At 37.9% G+C, this 21,397-nt stretch overlaps 1 protein-coding gene across 2 annotated transcripts in view; it reads left to right on the forward strand.

The window, feature by feature from the left end:
* Window positions 1–20,023, forward strand: part of necab1 (N-terminal EF-hand calcium binding protein 1) — a 40,673-nt gene extending 20,650 nt beyond the window's left edge. Inside the window, exons 6-14 of one of the 2 annotated variants that reach the window (XM_044170754.1) lie at window positions 2,365–2,501; window positions 8,553–8,674; window positions 10,581–10,657; window positions 11,896–11,943; window positions 14,600–14,712; window positions 16,534–16,611; window positions 17,935–18,026; window positions 19,445–19,510; window positions 19,691–20,023. In XM_044170754.1, the coding sequence (XP_044026689.1) occupies window positions 2,365–2,501; window positions 8,553–8,674; window positions 10,581–10,657; window positions 11,896–11,943; window positions 14,600–14,712; window positions 16,534–16,611; window positions 17,935–18,026; window positions 19,445–19,473 (696 nt within the window). In that variant the 3' untranslated portion in view covers window positions 19,474–19,510; window positions 19,691–20,023. Of the gene's footprint in view, window positions 1–2,364; window positions 2,502–8,552; window positions 8,675–10,580; window positions 10,658–11,895; window positions 11,944–14,599; window positions 14,713–16,533; window positions 16,612–17,934; window positions 18,027–19,444 lie in introns of both variants that reach the window. The other variant, XM_044170753.1, reaches the window with a different exon arrangement.
* Window positions 20,024–21,397: the final 1,374 nt, after the last annotated feature.

The raw sequence follows: 21,397 nt of genomic DNA on the forward strand, positions 1-21,397 counted from the left end.
GAGTGAATGTGCATTCATGTGCAAGTGCATGTGAGTTTGCTGATTGTCAGAATATCAGGAGATCAAACAATAAACCTATGACGGATAACAATTAGGGTTATTTAAAACGCAACCTGCAGAAACCACTGAGATCTAGTGTATTTTGTTCTTGTGAAAAACAGAGTTTAGGCTGTTAACTCTCATTTTAGGACAGGCTGTTCAATCTTCGGTCAGTTATGCTGTTGAATCGGACCGATCGGAAAAGCCTAATGATCTGCTCTGTATTCTGGAGGAGCTGTTGAGAGTTCAGCTCTCTCACGGGAAGACTCCCGCTCGACATACTGTAATTAGGATGTGTGTGCGTGTGTGTGGGTGTGTGTGTGTGCGTGCACTTCCACAGTCTGATAAACAGATTTTAAAATCAAACCAACTTCATTGTACTTTTGAAAATACAGTAATTACCAACAGACAAAAACACTGAGATATATTTCCTTCCTGCCTCAAACACACACATTCCTATTCATGCGTTTGTCATTCTCTAATCTAACTTGCATTACCGTTTCCCTTCAAACCCCTCATTGTTAGTCGAGTGTACAAACAGTTGCTGTGCTCAAAACTGCGGGAGCAGGTGCGGAGTGCAAACAGCAAACTCTGTTGTGCCGAGCATCATTCACTCTCCTTTGATTAGATCCAAAGCAACACTCAGCCCTCCTGCTCTGGTCCAGGCACAGCAAATGACGCCTCTCCAGAATTTTCATTCAGTTTGATTTATTTTCCATCAGTTTACTGAACAAACACAAAAGCCTGCAGAAAATAAATGTGCCCTTTATTCACAAAAAGACTGAAATACTTGTGTCCTCGGTGTGGAGGAAATTATTTCTTAGAAGTGATTTTGATTGAAGGTGTAAATGATTGTTTCACATTATTGATGTTGTTTTTCAAATGTTTTTCAACATAGTAAACATGTCATTTACCAAAACTCGTGCATATACCTGTCGTGCCAATCAGAAACAAGACGCATCATCAAGACTCAGACCAGTGGTATTGTTATATTTTTCACATGAAAAACACAACACCAGAATTCATTCTTTAAAGGCTCAAGTTTCATTGAAATTCATTGAAATTTCTTTTAATTAAAAACATAGTGATATTATATTTGCCCTTCAATTATTGCACTCAAATTTGCATCTTTAAAATGTCTACAAACTGCTGTGTTTTATGATGTGATTTTTGGTGTAAATAAATACCTTTGATCTTAGTTTTTTAGTTCTTATTTTATGATATTTCTTAAAGGGACACCACCAATTTTACACAATTTACTCATCATGACTGATGATGCCATTGGGGTTATCTTGAGTTAGGCTTGAGACTTCAAATATTTGACAGGACACCTGTGTTATAACTTGGGAATGGAGTTTTAAAGATGAGGGCATTTAACAAGTAGGGAAGGTTTAATGAAAGACGCTATTGAGTTGTATAATGGGAAATCCAGTGTTTTTGAAGCTTGACTCATACTAGGGACTAAAAGTCAGGATATCAGTCAGGATATCTCGGCCTCTGTTGCACCAATTTGTACCATTCTTTTTAAAACTTGTCTTTTGCCCCCAATTTTATGAAAGTGCAGCACTAAATCGCCCGAGAACCCCTTTATTGTCGAAGATCAAATGCCTGTTTCCATCTTTATAAATGGTACAACAAAGGAAATAAGTCCAGTTCTATGCTTGGCAAAGTCTAATATTTGTATTTTATAAATATATTAGAATGTTGTCAATAAACCAAACCAAATTCTTTAAAACGCTATTCAATGCAATTTAAATGCTCAACACAAGTAGATGTTATTAGAAAATTTTATCAAAGTTAGACCAGTTTTTTTTTTGAAAATATGAACTGTGGCAATGGACACATCTACAGTTCATTAATGACTTGAATGAATCAAGTTTGTCTTGAGTAAAATGGATGAATACAAGACACTCCCTCCATGTTTTTTCCTGTTAATATAATGTACACATTTAAAGCTCCCCGCACTGCATGTATGCATATATTTTGTTGAAAACAAGCATTCACAGTTCTTATTTGCTTCCCTATTTAACTTGCATTGTTCTGTCATCTTCTTATTCTTAATTTAAGAGGCAGGTTTAAGCAGATAAGAGATGAGTGTGAAGACCACAGATCGTTGATGTTCTTTTTCATTGTCTTGGTTTCTCCTGCAGCTGTCTTGTTTAATCTTTTCTAAATGAATGATCTTGTAGGCAACTTTTAATTAGCAGGGGAAGTCTGGACATTGACTGACTCTGACTGGAATGACTTGACACTGCTCTCCTTATTCTATCATCCTTTTTCTTTATCGTTCCTCCTCCTTTTCCTCCTCCTCCTCTTGATTGACAGGATTATCAGGAGTCCACCCACCTGGAGCAGTTTGTGACCCGCTTCCTGCTGAAGGAGACAACCAATCAGCTTCATTCACTTCAAAGCTCACTCGAGTGCGCCATGGAAACCACAGCCGAGCAGACTCGCCAGGAGAAGTAAGAATAAAAGCTCTCTGTTCCCTCTCACACACACACACACACACAATTAGTCATTAAAACATGGACAAATTGTATTGTACAATGGCACACATAATTACAATTCTCACAGTCCAACAATTTTGTCCAAACCACACACACTAATTTACATTCCGCATTTTAGACATAAATTATGCTTTTATATTTTTAGGTGCCATGCAACAACACAGGTTCTTACCCTGTATTTGTTAAGACCACCTGCTCTTCCCTGTAATCCAGCAGTCATCTATAATCCTTTATTTATTTGATCACTATGTAGACCCCTTTCCTATTGGGAAACATACGTGAAAGGGAGGGAGCAAATTTAAAAAGGGATTGCTAAGTGAAATTGAAATTTCAAATAGAAATTTGAGAGAAATAATAGGCTGACTGCATCACAAAATATGAGGAGAACAGAGGGACTGTTTTTGTTGCTTGTTTTTCACATCACCTAATACTTTTAAGTTGCCCTAATCAATATTTTATATTAAGAATGGATGAACTATGTATAATATGAAAGGTGACATCCGTAATGACAAACCCATAAAGAATTATATACAACTCTGCAGTCCCCCTCAGCTCAACAGAGCATTTTAGCATCTTTCAACTCATTGTTTTGCTTTTTACGGTTCACGACTTTACTGTTTTGGTTCACTCTAACGTGCTCACCATATCGACTTTGTAAGGTGATAATATGTCAAATATTGTGTTTACAGCTTGTTGTGCTGCCCCCAAGTGGCCAGAAAAATCAATGAATGCAGGTTTAACACAAGCTATATTACCTGCTGTGTTGTTAACTGAAAACTGTTTACTGTCACCCCCAAAATGTGGAAAATGTGACTTTTTTTTTTTTTACTACTACAAGCCGTGCCGTACTGAAATAAACCAGACTAAGGTGAATGCGTGCCACTGATGAGTAATTTAAGTCTGTTGGTCACATTATGCTTTCTCCAGTTTTGTCTTTAATTCAACTAAGATAAGCTAAGATTTATCTAAAAGGTGTTTGCATGACAGATCGACAATAAGAAGATGACCTTAACGTGGTTATGATCTGATTATTAGCATGTTTGTAAATGTACTGACTGATAGTAAACACTCAACTGCTGGCATTCTCTGTGTGAGAAGAGAGGACGGTGTGTGTATGGGTGCATGCAGTACTTGATCAGTATGCGTCTGCATTCAGAATTCAGGCATGCCCCTGGTGTGCTCGGTTCATTAGCAATGATGACTCACCAGTGTACAAGTGCACAAGATTTCATACTGTGTGTGTGTGTGTGCGCGCGAACATGTACGTGGGTCTGCCCTGCAGGTAATGTCTGTGTTCATGGTGTATTTAAAGGACAGGTGATGACGCACAGCCTTTTTGCGTCCCCTGTCAGAGTTCCTACTTCAGCTGCAGCTTCAACAACTGAGAAGTGATTTGCTGCCAACCCTCCATTCAAGAGAAACAAACTTTGCTTATGATACTTTATCATCATGTTGATCTGTTAGAAAATTAAAGTACATTTTGGGTTCTAGCAGTTTCCGATCCAGACTAACATTTGTACTTTATGCTCTATTTGCTCTATTCGAAAAGGCTACATATAGAAATGCTAACTCTCTCTGAATCAGTCATTATGCTTCGAACAAAGTGCTTGTTGAATAAACAGCGTTCTCAACCAACTCATGGAAACTCATGGAAACTTAGCTTGAAATTCTAGCTAGCCAGCCAGCTAGCTAGCTAGAATATTTCAAATGTTCAACATGCAACAAAACATTATTCAAAGCATACTCACCCCTTAACTTTCCAAAACGGACTATCTGATAAGCACGTTCACTTCACGCAGTGACTGGCCAGGTGAGTGGAGGTGGGAAAGGCCCTATTTTAACTTATTGGTAACACTATAATACGGCCCGCAACATACAGTGTAATTCTTCCCAAATTACAGTTTAATTACTTGTACTAACAGTGTACCAGTAGAGTACATAACAATACATACATGTAGGTACAAGGGAACAAGATGTGAAGTTAGGGAATAAGGGGGTAACAATCTGGGAACTTATACTGTAGGTATTTTTTAACTAACAGGTACCTATTGTATTTTAATGGGGTACAGTAGGATCTACTTAACTACATGTGTGACTTGAAAGCCACAATCAGGTCATGTGCTGGGACAGGACATAAAATCGATCATCTTCTACAACTGCCTTGAGTGTGTATATGTAGAGTGTATATAGACGATGCGTCTCCACTTCCTCCCACTGTACAAAAATTAAGCCAAAATATCCCGGATATGGGAGCTGCCATCTTGCGCTGGTGATGTCATTTGGAGCCAGAGTCTGCGCAGTTGTGATCGGTGTTGGAGCCGTGGTTTCGAGATCCCACCCATACACCCAGCCAACTCAATCGCGAGCCAGCCTCAGCTGTCAATCATGACGTGAAACCCCCTTTTTATAGCATCAAATAATAAAAAAATAAAAAAATACTCTGAATACCTTATAACTACCTTGGCTCAGAAACCATCTTTGGGAAAATTTATTTGACATGTACTCTGTTTATAGTTTGGCTCGGGTCCCATCTGCTAACATGGATCTTTATATACAGTCAATGGCGCAGACACATTGAGACAGACAATCATTCACGCTCACATTAATTTAAAATCGCCAATTAAACTAACCTGCATGTTTTTAGACTTTGGGAGGGAGCTTGAACACCCGGAGAAAACCCATGCAGGCACAGGGAGAACATGCAAACAATCAAAGTCAACCAATCCTATTAAATACCAGATTGTTGTTCAGTAGGTTATGCTGTACCCCATGATATTAGGATAGGTGCCTGTATACTTACAGTATAAAGTTCCCAGATTGTTACCCCCTTATTCCCTAACTTCTTATCTTGTTCCCTTGTACGTATTAAATTACACTGTACGTTGCGGGCTGTGTTGTAAAGCATTACCAGCTTCTCTCTCAAGCCCCCCCTCCCTAAATTTTTCACACAGTTCAGTCACTTTTCAGGAATAACTCAATGAGCCCCAGTTGGCATTACATGAATATATGTTTATTACAAACAAATCTGTCACGGACAGAGAAGCAATGTGGCAGCGTGTACACATAGGCACAGCCAACACAAAACTTAACCTTGCATCCAAAATGTACACTTCTTAAAGCAGAACGGTGGTTTACAGGTTACATCATCTAAAAATGAGACAAAGAAAGACTGTGTCCATCCCACGTTATCAGTATAAAAACAGACTTCTGGGACACTTCTATCTTATGTTAGGAACATCTAGTGCCCAATAACCCAACATACATAGTCACAGGGCTCAAGGAGGGCCCGATGCCTACAACAACCCATTATTAGAACTGTTACCATAAATTCTTTTGCACACATAACCTTTGTCACACCAAGTTTGTCTCCCACAAGATGTTTTTGCATGAGTTCAGTTCAGATTTTTCTATGCTCTCAATCATGTCCCTTTTCTCACCATGACCATGTTTACACTTATTCTCAGAGGCAGAAAATTATAAGCTTGGATAGTTGACATCTGAGACTTCCACAAACGCTTCCTTTCTTTCCTTCTCATGTCATTTCAAAGTGTGACTGTCCCTCACTCCCAGAGCAGCAGCTTCTCCTCCAGCGTCCTCTGAATTGCTGCACTTTCTCTGAATGGAATTACTCTGTACTTCCAAACATCTAGAGGATATGGCTGTTTCTCTGGTGGCTTTAAATTAGGTTTCTGTGGTCAGTTTTGTATGTGTGAAGAGGACAAATGAGAGCTCATTCATAAATGCATGGTATGACTCAGAGCTGTATTCATTAATTCATCAGTAATATTACTTTCATCTTGGAAATTTGCCCAATAGATAACCTCAGCCATAACAATAAAAACATTTGTGTCATTAATGATTCTCTCATTTTCCAGCTTTAAAACTCAGTTTGAGATGGAAGCAGATATGGACAACCGCATTGCCCTTCTGCTAATTCTGGCAATACAGTTTGCTCTTTAGCTCATAACCTCCTCTTCCTCCCTCTCAGTTGACATAAAGGATGTAGGAGGAACATGACAATGCAGAGGCTGCTGATCTTTGCTCTAGTACTGGTCTCAGATGATTTTAGCAATTCAAGTTGCTACGTAGCCGAGAATACAGAGTGACTCACTGGCAGAACAAGAAGGACCCACCACCAGTTCCTCCTCCTCCATAGATCAAGCATACACACACACACACACACACTTGACTGCAGCTAGTGGATTAATTATACTGCATTTCTCCCACATGTGGAAAGGAGCATTTAAAATCTCTTGTAAGTGGCATCATATGAAGCAACCACAGTCCTCTTAACTCTGAGATGTACTGTAGAATTCAAGCTAAAAGAAAGTTCTGAATAAACATTTGTGGATTAAAGGAATAGCTGGACTGATCCAGGCTAGCTGTTTCCCCCCAGTGTCCAGTCCAGTGCTATGCTAACTAACTCCTGGCCATAGTTTCATATCTATCATATAGACTTACGTGGTATCTCTTGACAAAAAAAGTAAATAAACATATTTCCCAAAATGTCAAACTAAATAGCCATTAAATAAACCTGCTAGATGGAGTCAGAGCCCACAGCCATATTTAAAACAAGCATGAAGGAAAAGTTTGACTATAAATGTATTATACGTTTGGTCAAATTGGGGGAATCAGGAGAGCGGGAGTTGAACCCAATAGCAGACACACAGGCTGAATAGGTGCAGTTTAAATGAGTGATGATTTAATGAGTAACAAAAGGCTTACATCAATTTCAGGCAGGCAGTGATTGAAGAAACCAGGGAAACAGTCCATGAAGGCAAACAGATAGTCAGAGTCTAGAAATAACCCAAGCTATAAATCCAAACACACAGGAAACTGCAGCCAGGACACTTGACATAGCAACAGCATGCAAGTGCAAATGACAAACTAACATTAAACAAAGGAAAACCTCTGACTAAATATACTTAGGTAGGGGAGATAACGAGACACAGGTGCAATTAATCAGGGCGGGGCAAACAATCTAAACTGGAGGGAAAAGCAAACAAAGACAGGAAGTAATGCAACAAGACACACAAGGAGAGGAGAACACTTTAAAATAAGACAGGAAACAGGACAAAAACCCAAAACTATGACAGAATGTTGTGAATATCCTGCAACGAATTGCATTTTCCAAAAATGTATAAACATGAACTATTAAACATTGTTTATGATAAAGGGTAAGCAGTAAACCTGAAATTGTACAAAAATTATAGTGTGAAGTCTGAAAACATTTGAGAGGTTGGCAGAGAGGCTTTGCTTTACAAAAAATCGTGATCATGAAGCAAAAAACTCACACACACACACACACACACACATTTAAACATGTGCATTCACCTGCACACACATCCCCATAGACACCCTGAGGTCTTCTCAAAATATGGGACCGAACAACTTGACAGCACTAAGATAAATCTTAGGGGATGTCACCCTGCAGCTGCATGTACCTTGTCACTGGCATTAGCATCACTGTCAGACCAACACAACGTACAAATATAACGTGAGCCCAGACAACTTCAGGCTTGCTGAATTTGTTTATATTCATGAGACTGTGTGCTTCAGTCACCTGGTGCCATCTTAAATTGTTGGCAGGAACACAAGGAAACATTTTAATTGTACATCTGAATGCCTTAAATGTGAAAATTACAAGCTATCTCTCTTCTTTTTCACTTTTTTGGCACAAATGAGTACACACAATACATTGTTCAAATTGCACTTCCTACTCAGGTTCTAGTTTATGTAGTTAATTGAATTACAAAATCACATTTTATGTTTATTTGTGAGAGTCAGTGGAGACCAAATCCAAGCAAAGAATCTTTTTTGTTGGGCCCATCTGCTATTTGGTGCCACAAGAAACCAAAGAACATAAGGTCATTTAATGTCAATGTTGCAAAGGCTTTTAATTGTAATGCCGTGGGTCCTGCAGGAGAACAGTCACAACAATTTTAAAAGAAAATATGCTAAAATGTCATGATGTCTGAATAATTATTCTCCCTGTTTTGACTCCAGACAGGGCCCGCTGAAGCCAGAGGTTTTGTCCATCCAGTGGTCGGGTCGTCGCTCCAATCGTAGACTTCAGAGGAACAGCAGCCTCTCTCCCAACAACCCTCTCCTCAGTCTTGTCAATTCAGGTGGGTTTATATGTTCTGCTGTCTGAGTTTGTATAACTCAGCAGTACCATGTTCAGTTGTATTATGTTTAATTAAGTTTCAGTGCATCCTGTTGTGCTACATAATGCACCACTCTTGAGTTATGTTGCCTTGTAGCTGCCAGCAGCAAAAAAATGCTGCTCAACCAGAGTCGGTGTGGCACAGGAGGGGAGGGAAGGTCTTGTAGGTGTGAGAGAGAAACTGGAGTGAGAGACAGAGAGAGAGAGATTGAAGAGGAGAGTTGTGCAAAAAGCATTAAACCTGAATGAATACAGAAATGACCACAGAATTCTCCTCCTGAGTCCTTTACTCCCGATGCAAATAGAAATTAAAAGATGAAAATTGTGTTTTTCTTAATTTGATTTGTATTTTTCTAGAGTGGTATGTCAGTAATATTTGTTTGGCTGTACATGTAGATTAGACACAATGTTACATGATGTTAAGTGAGTTTCCAAAGACAAGTGTATTTGAGATTTGGCGCCATATAGATAAACTTGACTTTCACCATGTTTGATGATAACGTTGTATTGTATTATATTTTCAAAGAAAATACTGTGGGTATAATACTAAATAGGTCAAATAGAAATATTTGACTACAACAGTTTGAACACCTTACACTGATGGCGAACTATCCAAAGATGAATGCCTCAAGTGTCATAAGGCAGCATCTCGCAGCCATATGGAAGATTTCCAGCTCTTGGATGCATTTTTATGGATCCCAACATAGTTATCAATCAAACCTAATACCAACATTAACATTAACCTGAACATAACCAAATTCAACTTAATACCTACATTACAGTCAAGGCTTTGACATAAAAAATGACCATTTGTAATATGCTTAAACTCATTATTACAGTTTAGCCAAGTAATCAGCATTTCTGCCCATAACTCTGGTTGGATCCATAATATTGCTTCAACAAAACAATAAAAACTGTTTTTAAACAGATTGTGTTACTAAATGTTTAACTTCACTGTCAACAGAAGTTTTCAAATAAATCCTACAGATTTGTCACTGATGTTCACACCTCACACAGCAGACATTTTGACTTGTAGGAAAAGCAGGAAAAGCACAGGTGTTACTAATAACATTAACGACGGCTCCGTTGTGTTCAAGTGTCCCAGTAAGTCATGACAATGTGACAGTGAGCCAGCATGCACAATACCAGGACCCTGAAACTGACAAAGAGACAGCAAAATCAGCAAATATTTACCACCACCCACAATTTGCTTTATTTTCTTTGTGCAGCTGGTCCTTCAGGTGATTTTTAGTGCGCATCCTGACTTTTGCAGTGTGAACACACTACATAGTAAAAATGTGCTTATAATTAGTACAGAGTATGGAATTGGCACAAAGCTCCAGTGGAGGCTTTTAGTTAACAGTTTCTTTAGTCCTGTATTTAACACCGTTTACCACATAAAAAATTATCTTTAATGTGGAGACAAATTAACAGATTCACTTGTTATCTTGCTTATATTACTGATGAATTGTCTTTTATCCACACCACAGCAGTTTTTCTTCCAGTTATTTCTATGTTACCAGCCTGGTTGTTGTATGTATTTAACTATTGTTTGCACACAGTCAGTTTTCCATTCAAACTCCATTATGACACCAGTTGTGGTTGCTAGGAGATTTGTGACACAACTGCAGAGCCTCTATAAACTTTGATTACAGGCCTCAAAGCTTTTCTATTGATTGGCGTGGTTGTGCGTCTCATTACATGAAAGGAAACCTCGAAATGCCTTTCGGCACTATTTTAGAGTATTCAGCTGAAACAATCAATGCAGGAAAATGTGTTTTAAAAGTCGATGTATGCAACAGCTTTCATCCCTTCTCCTTTGTTGTTTACTCTTTCTGTCTGAAATCCATCCTCTGACTCTCCACTAGGTGTTTATGATGAAGACAGCCAATGGATGATCCAGGTCAACAGACTGCAGAAGCTTATTGACCGTCTAGAGCAAAAGGTGACTTCCTTTCTTTCAACCTTTCCATGCTCTCCTCTCCTTCCTGTCTTCTTCTTATTTTCTCTTCAGCTTCTCTTATTTTTATCTTCGTCACTGTGTCTGCCATCTGGTCTTTACATCGCTCTCTCAGATTAACCACAAATCATGGCAAGGGGACTCAAAACAATATCAATAAATTAACTCGCCCCAACAACACCCTCCCACGTACAAACACATACACATATGTACAATATACGGGAAATATCAGCTGCACACTAACTCTCACAGCTGCTATCTGCATGTGTTGGATGTAGCAGGAAATCTGTTGAAAACTGACACATTATAAGATGTTTCAGAGCCCAAAATATGTAGAAGCTTTCACTCTTTATTGAACTGATTTATTTTGATGCTTTATCTTATGTGATCAATTAACCAATCAGTCACTTTATTTGTCCCCAACAGGCAGTTGGTTGTTACTGTAAATACAACATATAGCACAAAGTAAACACACATAGAAACATAAAGACATGAAAAAAATAACATTTTTATATCTATTGGTTTTGGCTAATTAGAATCGGACAACAAGGTCTAACAACTGGCAAAGATAGAAGAGGATATTAGGTTCAATATAATATTATAACAATATTCATTAAATTGATTTTTAGATTTTTGTTTTTGCTTTATTTTATTTCTCTTTATTTTGTATTTCTATTATTTTTCTTATTTATTGTCTTTATATTCTTATCCAATTATTTCTATCATTTTTATTAGTTCATTATTTTATCTTCTTGTTTATTTAATTACTTTTTAATTACTTTATTGAGTCATCAGTCATCAGTGATCGGGATCTCCACAAGATAAATCTGAGGGGTCGAGAGATAATTAATGAGAGGAAAATAGAAAAAACATATTTCTACTGCTTTCTTTTTAAAACTTTTAAAATGTCTTCTTTACTGGCTAATTGTACTTCTTTATGGCTTCATGAATTTTTCATATAAAAGGGCTAACAAGCCAAAAAGTTTGGGAACGGCTTTGGTAGATGAAAGGGAAGACATGGGTTTAAAGTAAAGTCTTTAAAGCAGCTTTAGCAGCTCTATGTTTTTATATTAAAATACGGATCACATTTCTGCTGCCCCCAAGTAGCCAGTTATTGCAGGTTGAGGACATTTAGATAGAGACTGAGCAAATTCAGATGTGCTGTTGTAGCAGAATGTGTCACTATTAGGGCATCATATGTATATTTGCTTCTTGTTCTGCAGGAGATTCGTCTGGAGCCTGTTGAAGAGGAAGTCTTGGAGAGCAAATCGGTTAGTTGTCTGACTTTCTTCTATTTTGCTGCAGTGACCGCTCTGTGTCACTCTGCTCTCACATGGTGGAGTATTCCTGAAAGGGAGGCCACACTGATAATAACCACTCAGCAGTTGTCATAGCAACAGCAGGGCTGAAACTTGATGGAGGAGTATTCCCTTCTTCCTTTGCGCTGTCTGTCTTTATCTTTCATCTTCCTGTTTAAGGCTCAATATTCAGTTCTTAAGACAAGGCTCATAGTAAGGGAGTGCACAGAAAGCCCTTATGAAATAGCTTGACAATATGTCATACCAATGCTTTATTGGCAATAAATATATATATATAGCCTAAAACACATATTTACAGTATATATTCTATAATAACAGGACAAATATTTGTTTTAACTTCATGCGTGTAAACCTACTGACAAATGAAATGTCCTCCAGGCTTGTGTCTGTGTACAGTGTGAGTGTGTTTTTAACTATGCTTACACTGTGCGCAGGTGTTTATGTGCATGTTCTCATTTCTCTGTTTAACCTTAGCGTCCACATGCCAAAGCAAAGCAAAGGCAGACTGTTATTTCGTATCACTTCTCTCATGGCTGAGAAACTCTCTATAGCTGACGAGTGACTCCGTGACAAACACAAACACTTGTAGGAGGATTTCTCTTCAATACGAGTGTCTTCCATCATAGTCACATGAAGAGGAGGAGGACGAGTGTTTATAGTAGAAGGCACTTTTCTTTTTTTAAAGATTGTTTGTAGAGTTAGATTCCAAAATAAGGAATCCAAAGCCAATTATTACCAGCGTTACTTTGGAAAATGTTTCACTAATTAGATATTTTAAGATCCTTGACTACTTAATATTGTTGAAGATGGACACACATGTTTTTTGACAACTGAAAGGAATTCAAAGGTTACTGTTTTTTAAATAAAAAGGAAATGTGGGGAAGAAAGCACAACGTGGTTTTTGGACATTTCACACGTGAGAAATTCACATGTTTCACAGGCGAAATGTAAGACATGTGAAAACAACACACTGAATCACTCAAAGAATCACAATTCTCAGAAACACAATTCACATATGACAAATTCAAGTTTTTATTTAATAGTTTGCATCAAAATGTTTCGATCATTTTTCACAAATCTACTCCAGATAACAATGTAAATACAAGGCTCATGTAATAGATATGATCAGAACATCTAATGCCACCCTCTCATGAAGGGAGGTATGAAAACATGGCCACTGTGCTCATTCTGCTCCAGGCTATTTAAACAAAGCAGTCCAATAAACCTCATTTGAATTAAAACACAAACACAGTCTGAATTCCACAGGTTTAGCTTGTTTGACCGAAACAGATTTGTGTCTCACAAACACACAGAGATTTTTATTCTAAGACAGCAGCCATAAAAATTCAACCATAAATGAAGGAGGCCACTATTCTCCTGTCTCGTAGAAAATATACAATGGGGAAAAATCCTAAAACAAACTGTTTTATAAATAGATTTTTAAAACGTTGGCCCTGATAAATGATGTTATGTAAGGTAAATGGGCCCATGGTTGAATCTAACTGCTGACATTTCATATGTAAAAATATAATTTTTCAGCAGCTGCATCTTCTTGTACAAAAGCAGGAAAATTGCTGATTTCACACGTGAAATGTGATATTTCTAGAGCTACAACTAACAGTTATTTTCATTATTGATTAATCTGCCAATTTCTTGATTAATATTTTAATTGTTTTGCTTATAAAATATAAGAAAACAGTGAAAAATGTCCATCCCAATTTCCCCCGAGCCCGAGATGACAACTTCAGTCAAAAAAACAAATAGATTCAGTTTACACTGATATAACATTAACACATAGCAAATCCTCTCATTGGAGAATAGTTCCTATGAAATGATTAATTTCACGGTCAGTATCACAATATGTATACCAGAAGTATCACAGCGCTGCAGTACAAATGAAACCTCCATATGAATATTACATGGCACTGTCATGTCTCATCACCAGCTTGATGCAGACGTGTCAGCTTGTGTGTGAATTAATAAATATGTAATTGGTGTGTGTCACAGGGAATAAATGTGCTGCTGAGAGAAAACCAGTAATGACCCACAACACAACACTGATGTGCGATGGTGTGACAGTGTGTGTGTCTCCTAGTGTGTGTGTGTGTGTGTGTGTTTCTCCCAAATTAGCCACTGAGAGAGTCCTGAGGCGTTTTATCAGTCACACACACACACACACACACACACAGCGTGCCTTAGGCCAAACGGGCCGAGCATTCACTTCCTGTTCCCATCAGCCTCTCTGCCTCTGTCAACAATTTCTCATCAGCTGCAGGAAATGATCATCAGGCTTTCTATTGTCATGATTACACCAGGTCCTCTTGTTTCTTGTTCCATGCTGTTCACACCTTTACACAACAACATACAGATGCTTTAGGTTTTTTTTAGAAACTGATGCCAGGACACTGACTTATAGGTATTATAGATCATATTATACAAGATCCCAGTGTTCACCTTACAGTTCTGCATTAGTCAGTAGTTTTCTGGTAGCACACTGAGTCAGTGTGAAACCCTGCGTCCCCCAGCTCCGTCCCCACCAGAAGCGAATCCTGACCTTCTGAATTTGAGTGCCTTTACATGTTTGTGTGTGTGTGTTTTGTCTTCACAGCACATCCTGATAGTCCAGAGGCAGCTCTCGGTGCTGGAGGAGGAGCTGGAGGAGTTTCGTTTGGCTCTCAGACAGTACATGGAGTGTGCCTGCGCCCAGACTGGATGTCTACAGTCAGTTTATATTCTCTTTGTACCATATGATATTTTCATTCTGTCTAGTTTTTAACATTTTTGCAAAGGGTTTTATAAAGAGGGGCATGGGAATAAAAGAGACATCCAAAAGAAGAAGTAAAAACCAGTTGCAACAGAGCAGGAAATGTAACATTTAACATTTAGTTATCTGTACATACGACATCTATTGCATGTTCATCCTGGAAGAGGGATCCCTCCTCTTTTGTTCTTCTTGAAGTTTCTTCTCTATTAAAGGTTGGGTTTTTTGGATGAGAGTTTTTACTCATCCAACCTGAGGGTCAATGGCAAATGCTGTATAGATTATAAAGCCCTCTGTGGCAAATTTGTGATTTTGGGATACATATAAAAAATATTGATTTGACAAATGGGTTCAAAAGATTTGATTTAAAAGATGATTCTCTTGAAGTTGCAAGATGTTTTATCCTGAGACCAAAATATTCAGTTTTACATGTAATAGTACATTTGCTTTCCTGGTATTATTCAGATAGAAACATTTTTGAATATGTTGCTTTTTTTGTTGCATTTTCAGGACATTAAATGCCTTGACATGGATATAGAACAAAATACATCTATTTCTTTATGCCTTCAACACAATAAAGACTTTAATGCTCTGTGAGTGAAAGTGTAAATCTTTAACATGCTGTGGGTATTATCCAAACATAACAAGAGGGGAAGTATTTATCAGTGGAGGAAAATGAAATCTTATTCAAAACGTATTCAGACATGAGCATGGAAGTTCATTCTTGACATTGGTATCATTTGGGACAAAAATGGTAACTCAAGGTTCACTTGCTAGCTTTTTTTGTTGTTGTTTTCAAAAAGGTAAATTTTTTTTGACAGTTGATAGTGAAGAGGCAGACAGGAAACAATGGGAGGGAGAGAGAGATGTTTTGTCACATATACTGATCCCAAGGTCAGGAATGAACTTATTCAGTTGCTTGCATAGTCATTTTGTGGATGTTTAATGAAATTCAAATAGTGATGATCAGTCAAATTGTCAAATATATGTGAAAAGAAATTACCGAGATGTCTGTAATGTTTAAGGAAGTGTAGACATGAGCAACATTTCACTTACAGAAACATATTATACCTTTGTGCATACTGTCTCTTAGCATGATGTATACAATAATTAAATTATCCCGTCTGTAGCTCAGACTTTAGCAGTGCCTTTCTTTTTAATATAAATTACATCAAGAATCTAGAGGGCAGGGTCTCTAAATGTTTCATTTATATCATAATCTCACTGAGAAATCTTTGAGATTATGAGCAGTAAGTTGAATTAATCATGAAACTTTAAAATAGAAACACGGCCATCTGTAAAAAGGGAGTTTTTGGCTCTCCTGTCAAAACTGAAGACGTGCTCTGGATTTAGTGAAGCATCAGACCGCACATTGGGTCGGTAAATGAAAGAACATTTGCTTCGTTTGCTTCATTTTGTTTCATGGCAAACTTCAGCAGAAGCTGGGGGGGGGGGCAGGCTCTCACATTAACTGTCACTTGATTTCAGACAAAATCTAGCAGCCTAAAGGACAGCGTGACACTTACAAGCTTTGTCAGGACCATTTCTCTAAATAATCATTCATGTTTGCTCATTTTCAAGTCAAAATGACACTAAAACCTCTGACAAAACACTATACAATTATTATTTGAGGGCGAAGCCACAGAAAATATTATTTGACAGATTCACCCAGTCAGAGTGTGGGGAAGTGTTCAGACAGAGAGGCTGTGCTGGGGGACATGATGTAGCACACTAATTAGTGATTGCATGACTTGTGCTCTCTCTTGTTTTGCATTTGGCAGCATCGCAGTTCAGCGGCTGGCAAATGAATCACGCTTCATTCTCTATGAATTCTGGGAGCACAACAATGTGTGGAAGAAGTAAGTATTTGCCTGCAACATATGCATCGTGACTAATACACCATGGCCTGTTCAAATAAACCCCAAATTATCGTCTTTGCTCAGCTTGAACTCGCCTGGTTCACACTGAGTTTAGTGATGATGTTCTCTGTGAAACTTTAATGAGAAAAGTGTGTGAGTGAGTGTCACTACGACAGGAAGTGGGAGTAGAGGAATAAATGGTCATGAAAGTTCAACTGAGATTCTGTGGTCAAAACCAATCAGGTTTATTATTAGTCTTGATGACTTAACATGTTATATTTTGTATTCAAGGTCTAGTTAGTCTATAGTCTGCCATGTCTAGTTTGTTATTTTCCACAAACATTCAAAATGAACTTAAATGTTTCAATGACACCAAAATGTATGTACTATGTCGTTGGAATGTCAATATTTGATCTGACATTTGTGCATCTTTAGTAGAAATTGCTGCTGCTGGAACATTCAGGATAAATGATAATCTTCAGAGGGGGAAGACAAAATAATGTAAATACATGGAGGAAGGACTTTTTTTTATAACTTTCTCCAAGTTATATACAAAAAAGGATCCCAACATATAGGGAAATACAGGATAGTGCACAGACTATATCCCTAACAGGCTTTAACATTTCAAATGTCAAATAACGTAACATAGGATTACAATATAAAAGGAAACATAAACAAGGAAATATGTTCAGCTCATTCATAAGATCTTACATTTCTGCCACTGTTAGTCACTCCAATTTTTTATCCCAGTGCATATAAAAGGTCCATATTTTCCTATAATAAGGAAATTTTCCTCTTATGGAAAATGTGATTTTCTCCAGTTTTAAAAGAAACATGACATCTTTCAACCACCTGGCATGAGAAGGGGGTTTGGAGTTTTCCACTTAATTAGGATAAAACGACTAACAGCTAACAGGCAGTTAAAGACACGGGCATTACAGTCTTTACACTGATGAAGAAAGTACTTTAACTCTAAAGTGATTTAATCAGAAATACAAACTCTGCTGGTATGCCAATTTTATATTTTTTAAATAGCTTTTATGTGTGTGTGAGTGAATTGTTTCTGTACTTTTGCTTGTTTTTATGTTTGCAAACCAGCTTGCATCAAATTGCCTCTTGAGGTAAAAAAAAGTAAGTCATGTAGCATTTTGCAATAAACTGAATTAAATTGGATTGAATTAGGGAAAATCTTTACTGTTTTGGGGGGTTTAAGTTAGCCTAACAGAGTGGTGTCGTGAATTAGTAGATTTACAAACAATTGAAGACATCTTTATGCACCTTACCCACGATCATTAAGTGAGTCTTATTGTTTCCACTGCACAGTCACCTGCAGACCAACTACAGTAAGACCTTCCAGAGGGGGAACGTGGACTTCCTGGAAACTCCTGAGATCATAACCACCATGCTGGTTCCTGGTAAGATCATTCTTTATAGCTCCTGTCTGAGTCTCCACTCACATCAGACTTAATTTATCACATCTAATAAGATAACTTTCACCTGACTGATCTCACATTTCTAAACAGGAAACTCTTCAACCTCAGGTACCATTTGATAGGTCTGTCATCAATCACAAAGGCATGCTGTGCAGACAAACACTCCTCAAACCCTCAGAACTTAATTTTGAATTCGAGTCAGGGTGCCAAAGTTTTCAAAGATACCAAAATGTCATACTGGGAGATCTTTGATTTGAGGATTTCACCCTGTAAAGCTTCAATAAAATGCTGGAATCAGCAGATAAAGAATGTGTGATGTGGATAAATATTGAGCTTGAAGGTTTATTCTCAACCTTGGAAACAGAAGTTTGACCAAAATAAATAGGGAGAACAGAAAAGAAAAATCTGAACACAAGGTCCAACTTAAAGCTGGAGTACAGGACTTTTGCATATAAATGAACGTGTGTTACATTCAAGCCCTTGCCAAACGAGTTCACGCAATGCAGATTAAAGGGACAGTTCACTCCAAAATCAAAAATACATATTATTCCTCTTACCTGTAGTGCTGTTTATCCATCTAGATTGTTTTGGTGTGAGTTGCAGAGTTTTGGAGATATTGGCCGTAAAGATGTCTGCATTTTTGAAATATAATGGGACTATATGGCACTCAGCTTGTGGTGCTCAAAGCGCCAAAAAAATACATTTGAAAAACTAAACAGCAACGTCTCTTTCCAGAAATCAGGACCCGGTTACTCAAGATAATCCACAGATATGTTGTGAGCAGTTTCATGTAGGAACCATTTTCCTTCCACCGAACTACACCCACCACCCGTATCACTGCGCAGAAGTGTTGAAGTATTTTACTTAACTTAATATATATGATGTCAAATTAACTAATATAACTTTAATGGTATTCTCCATGACAACTGAGCAACTCTGGAGAAAGGCCATGAGATGTGGTTGAAAGCTATGGAAATCAGAAAGTTGCATTGAGTGTTTGTATGTTTAGTTTTTTGTTTTTGTGGGGGGGGTGTTTATTTTGTTTTTTACGTCAAACTGTATTTGTAACTATAACTGTAGCTAAAAGGACATTGAACAGTCAAATAATCATCTCACTCCTCCACCTTTGCCAAATAAAATTAAACATGTTAGACTTTCACTCCTTATAACAAATTCCACTCATTCATAACAAATCTGCATTATTACAATTAATTGAACTTCACAAGCATCATTACCGGCTTCACATAACCACCCACAAGCAGAGCAGAGGGCAGTGCTGAATATATTTGTCAAATACATGAAAGACACTCAGCCTGCAGAGGAGAACGTGGTCAATGTCCACTTGATTGGGGTCATTTTTGGGGGTCAGTAAATCTATTTTTTCTTCTTCTCCTCCACAGCTTCATGGTGGGTCCTCAACAACAACTGAAAGTGGACGAGCACCCTTCACTTATCGTCACTGATGGGTACAGAGAGCAAACAGCCACCTGTCAACAGCAGCGCACACACACACACACTCACACACACTAACTCAACACAACTCGTGAGGTCATGGTGTTTAGTATCGATTTTATGACCTCCCATGTTCCTTCATAGTTAGGTGGTAGCTGAAATATCCCGCATGTGTGTTTTGTTTACACTCCTAGACGACACTTTGACGTCCTAAAAGCAATGACCTCGTCAGACGGAGACCCATCTGATGATCTGACATCATCACTGTGTTTGACGTGACATCATCTGCTGCCCAGGGTAGATCATATGAGCTGATGCGTGCAGTGAATGTACATGACACAGCGAGCTGTGTGTGTGTGTGTGAGAGAGAGAGAGAGAGAGAGAGAGAGAGAGAGAGAGAGAGAGATTGTATCAATTGTAGCAGCTCTGGGGAGCTCATTAAAACATTACTCTGTTGTTTCTGTATTTAATGTGTCAAACTGAGATAAAAATCAGTTGGTCATAAATAAAGACGATATTGTTGTGTATGTCACATGTCTCTTTTTCACTCTTTATGTAGTAGGCACCTCTGTGTTTTACCCCTGGTTATTGGTTTGTTTGTCTATTTGTCTGCAAACAGGACATCTCAAATATAACAGATCTCCTTGTAATGAGTTTGACACACAAGGAACAATTGTTTAGAGTTTTGTGGGGATCCAAATATGGAATTTGTGCCCTTACAAGCATCGGGGATGGATAGCCTACTCAATTCCTAATCCTACCAGTGCATTTGCAGAGTCAGGATGATGATTTAATTTAAAATGAGTATAGTGGCAAGAATAATAGATTGATGCAACATAAAATTGACAAATGGTTCATTGTTGGTCTGTTCCTCTTGTGATTCACTCCTGATAACTGTGGTATGAGACCAAAGCACACACTTCAGGCCTTAATCTCAGCTGACTGAAGCGTGTCTTTGTTTGCCAATGGCACCACCTCGTGAACACATAGCAGTACTGCAGCTATTAAAGAACAGGCTGCTGAGAGTTATTGTTTTTTAATTGGACATGAAATATGGCCACTAATTAATTTAATTTATTTAATATTTATTAGGCAACGTAAGTGAAAACACCTGTGTGGGTGGTCTATGGGTGTGCATGGGCTCTGAAGAAATGAACACTCAGTTCACTCAAGTTGACTGGTTGGAAAATGAAGCGTCTGTTTTTAATGACTGTTCAGTGTCAGTCCTGATCTCAGTTGTTATTCATCACTGATGGTTATTATTCTGTTTGTGCAACCAAACAAGAAGAAGATAGATGAGAAGACTTTCATCACATAAGACACTAAAATAAACAGTAGAGGATAAAGAGTCTGTGGACTGAGTATACTCTGATCTATCATTATGAAATTCACACACAAAATCTGCCCAGCTTAATTGATTCCCCTGATTTTATTTTAGGGTAAAGCAATAGTAGGCATTTGGATCACAGATCCAGAATGGTAAACAGTAATTTTATTATGAAATGTGATCTACTTAGCTTATTGCAAAATAACTAATGAACACAAAGAAGCAGGAGTGAAGAAGTCAGATTCACAGATCTACACTCAGTGTACAGTACATGTAGAACTGGGTATTGATATGTAGCTTAAGCTAGGAAATGATACTTTCACATATTTACAACCTGTAAATATTTCAAAACTGCTCTATAACATGTTATATTTGGATTGTAACCCTACGATCATTTTAGGGTAATAATGATGGATATTTTAAGAAGCTGAACCAGTTTTTGAGCTCGTAAAGCCCAGACCAAATTATTTCTCTCAACGCAGGATTTTTTTTATTAAGAGAACATGATCTTAGCTTTGGACATGTGGACAGTGACAGCACTGTTCAGGAGAAATCCATAATCTAAAGTGTCAGT

Source organism: Siniperca chuatsi, linkage group LG17 (genome assembly GCF_020085105.1).
Source record: "Siniperca chuatsi isolate FFG_IHB_CAS linkage group LG17, ASM2008510v1, whole genome shotgun sequence".
Lineage (NCBI taxonomy): Eukaryota > Metazoa > Chordata > Actinopteri > Centrarchiformes > Sinipercidae > Siniperca > Siniperca chuatsi.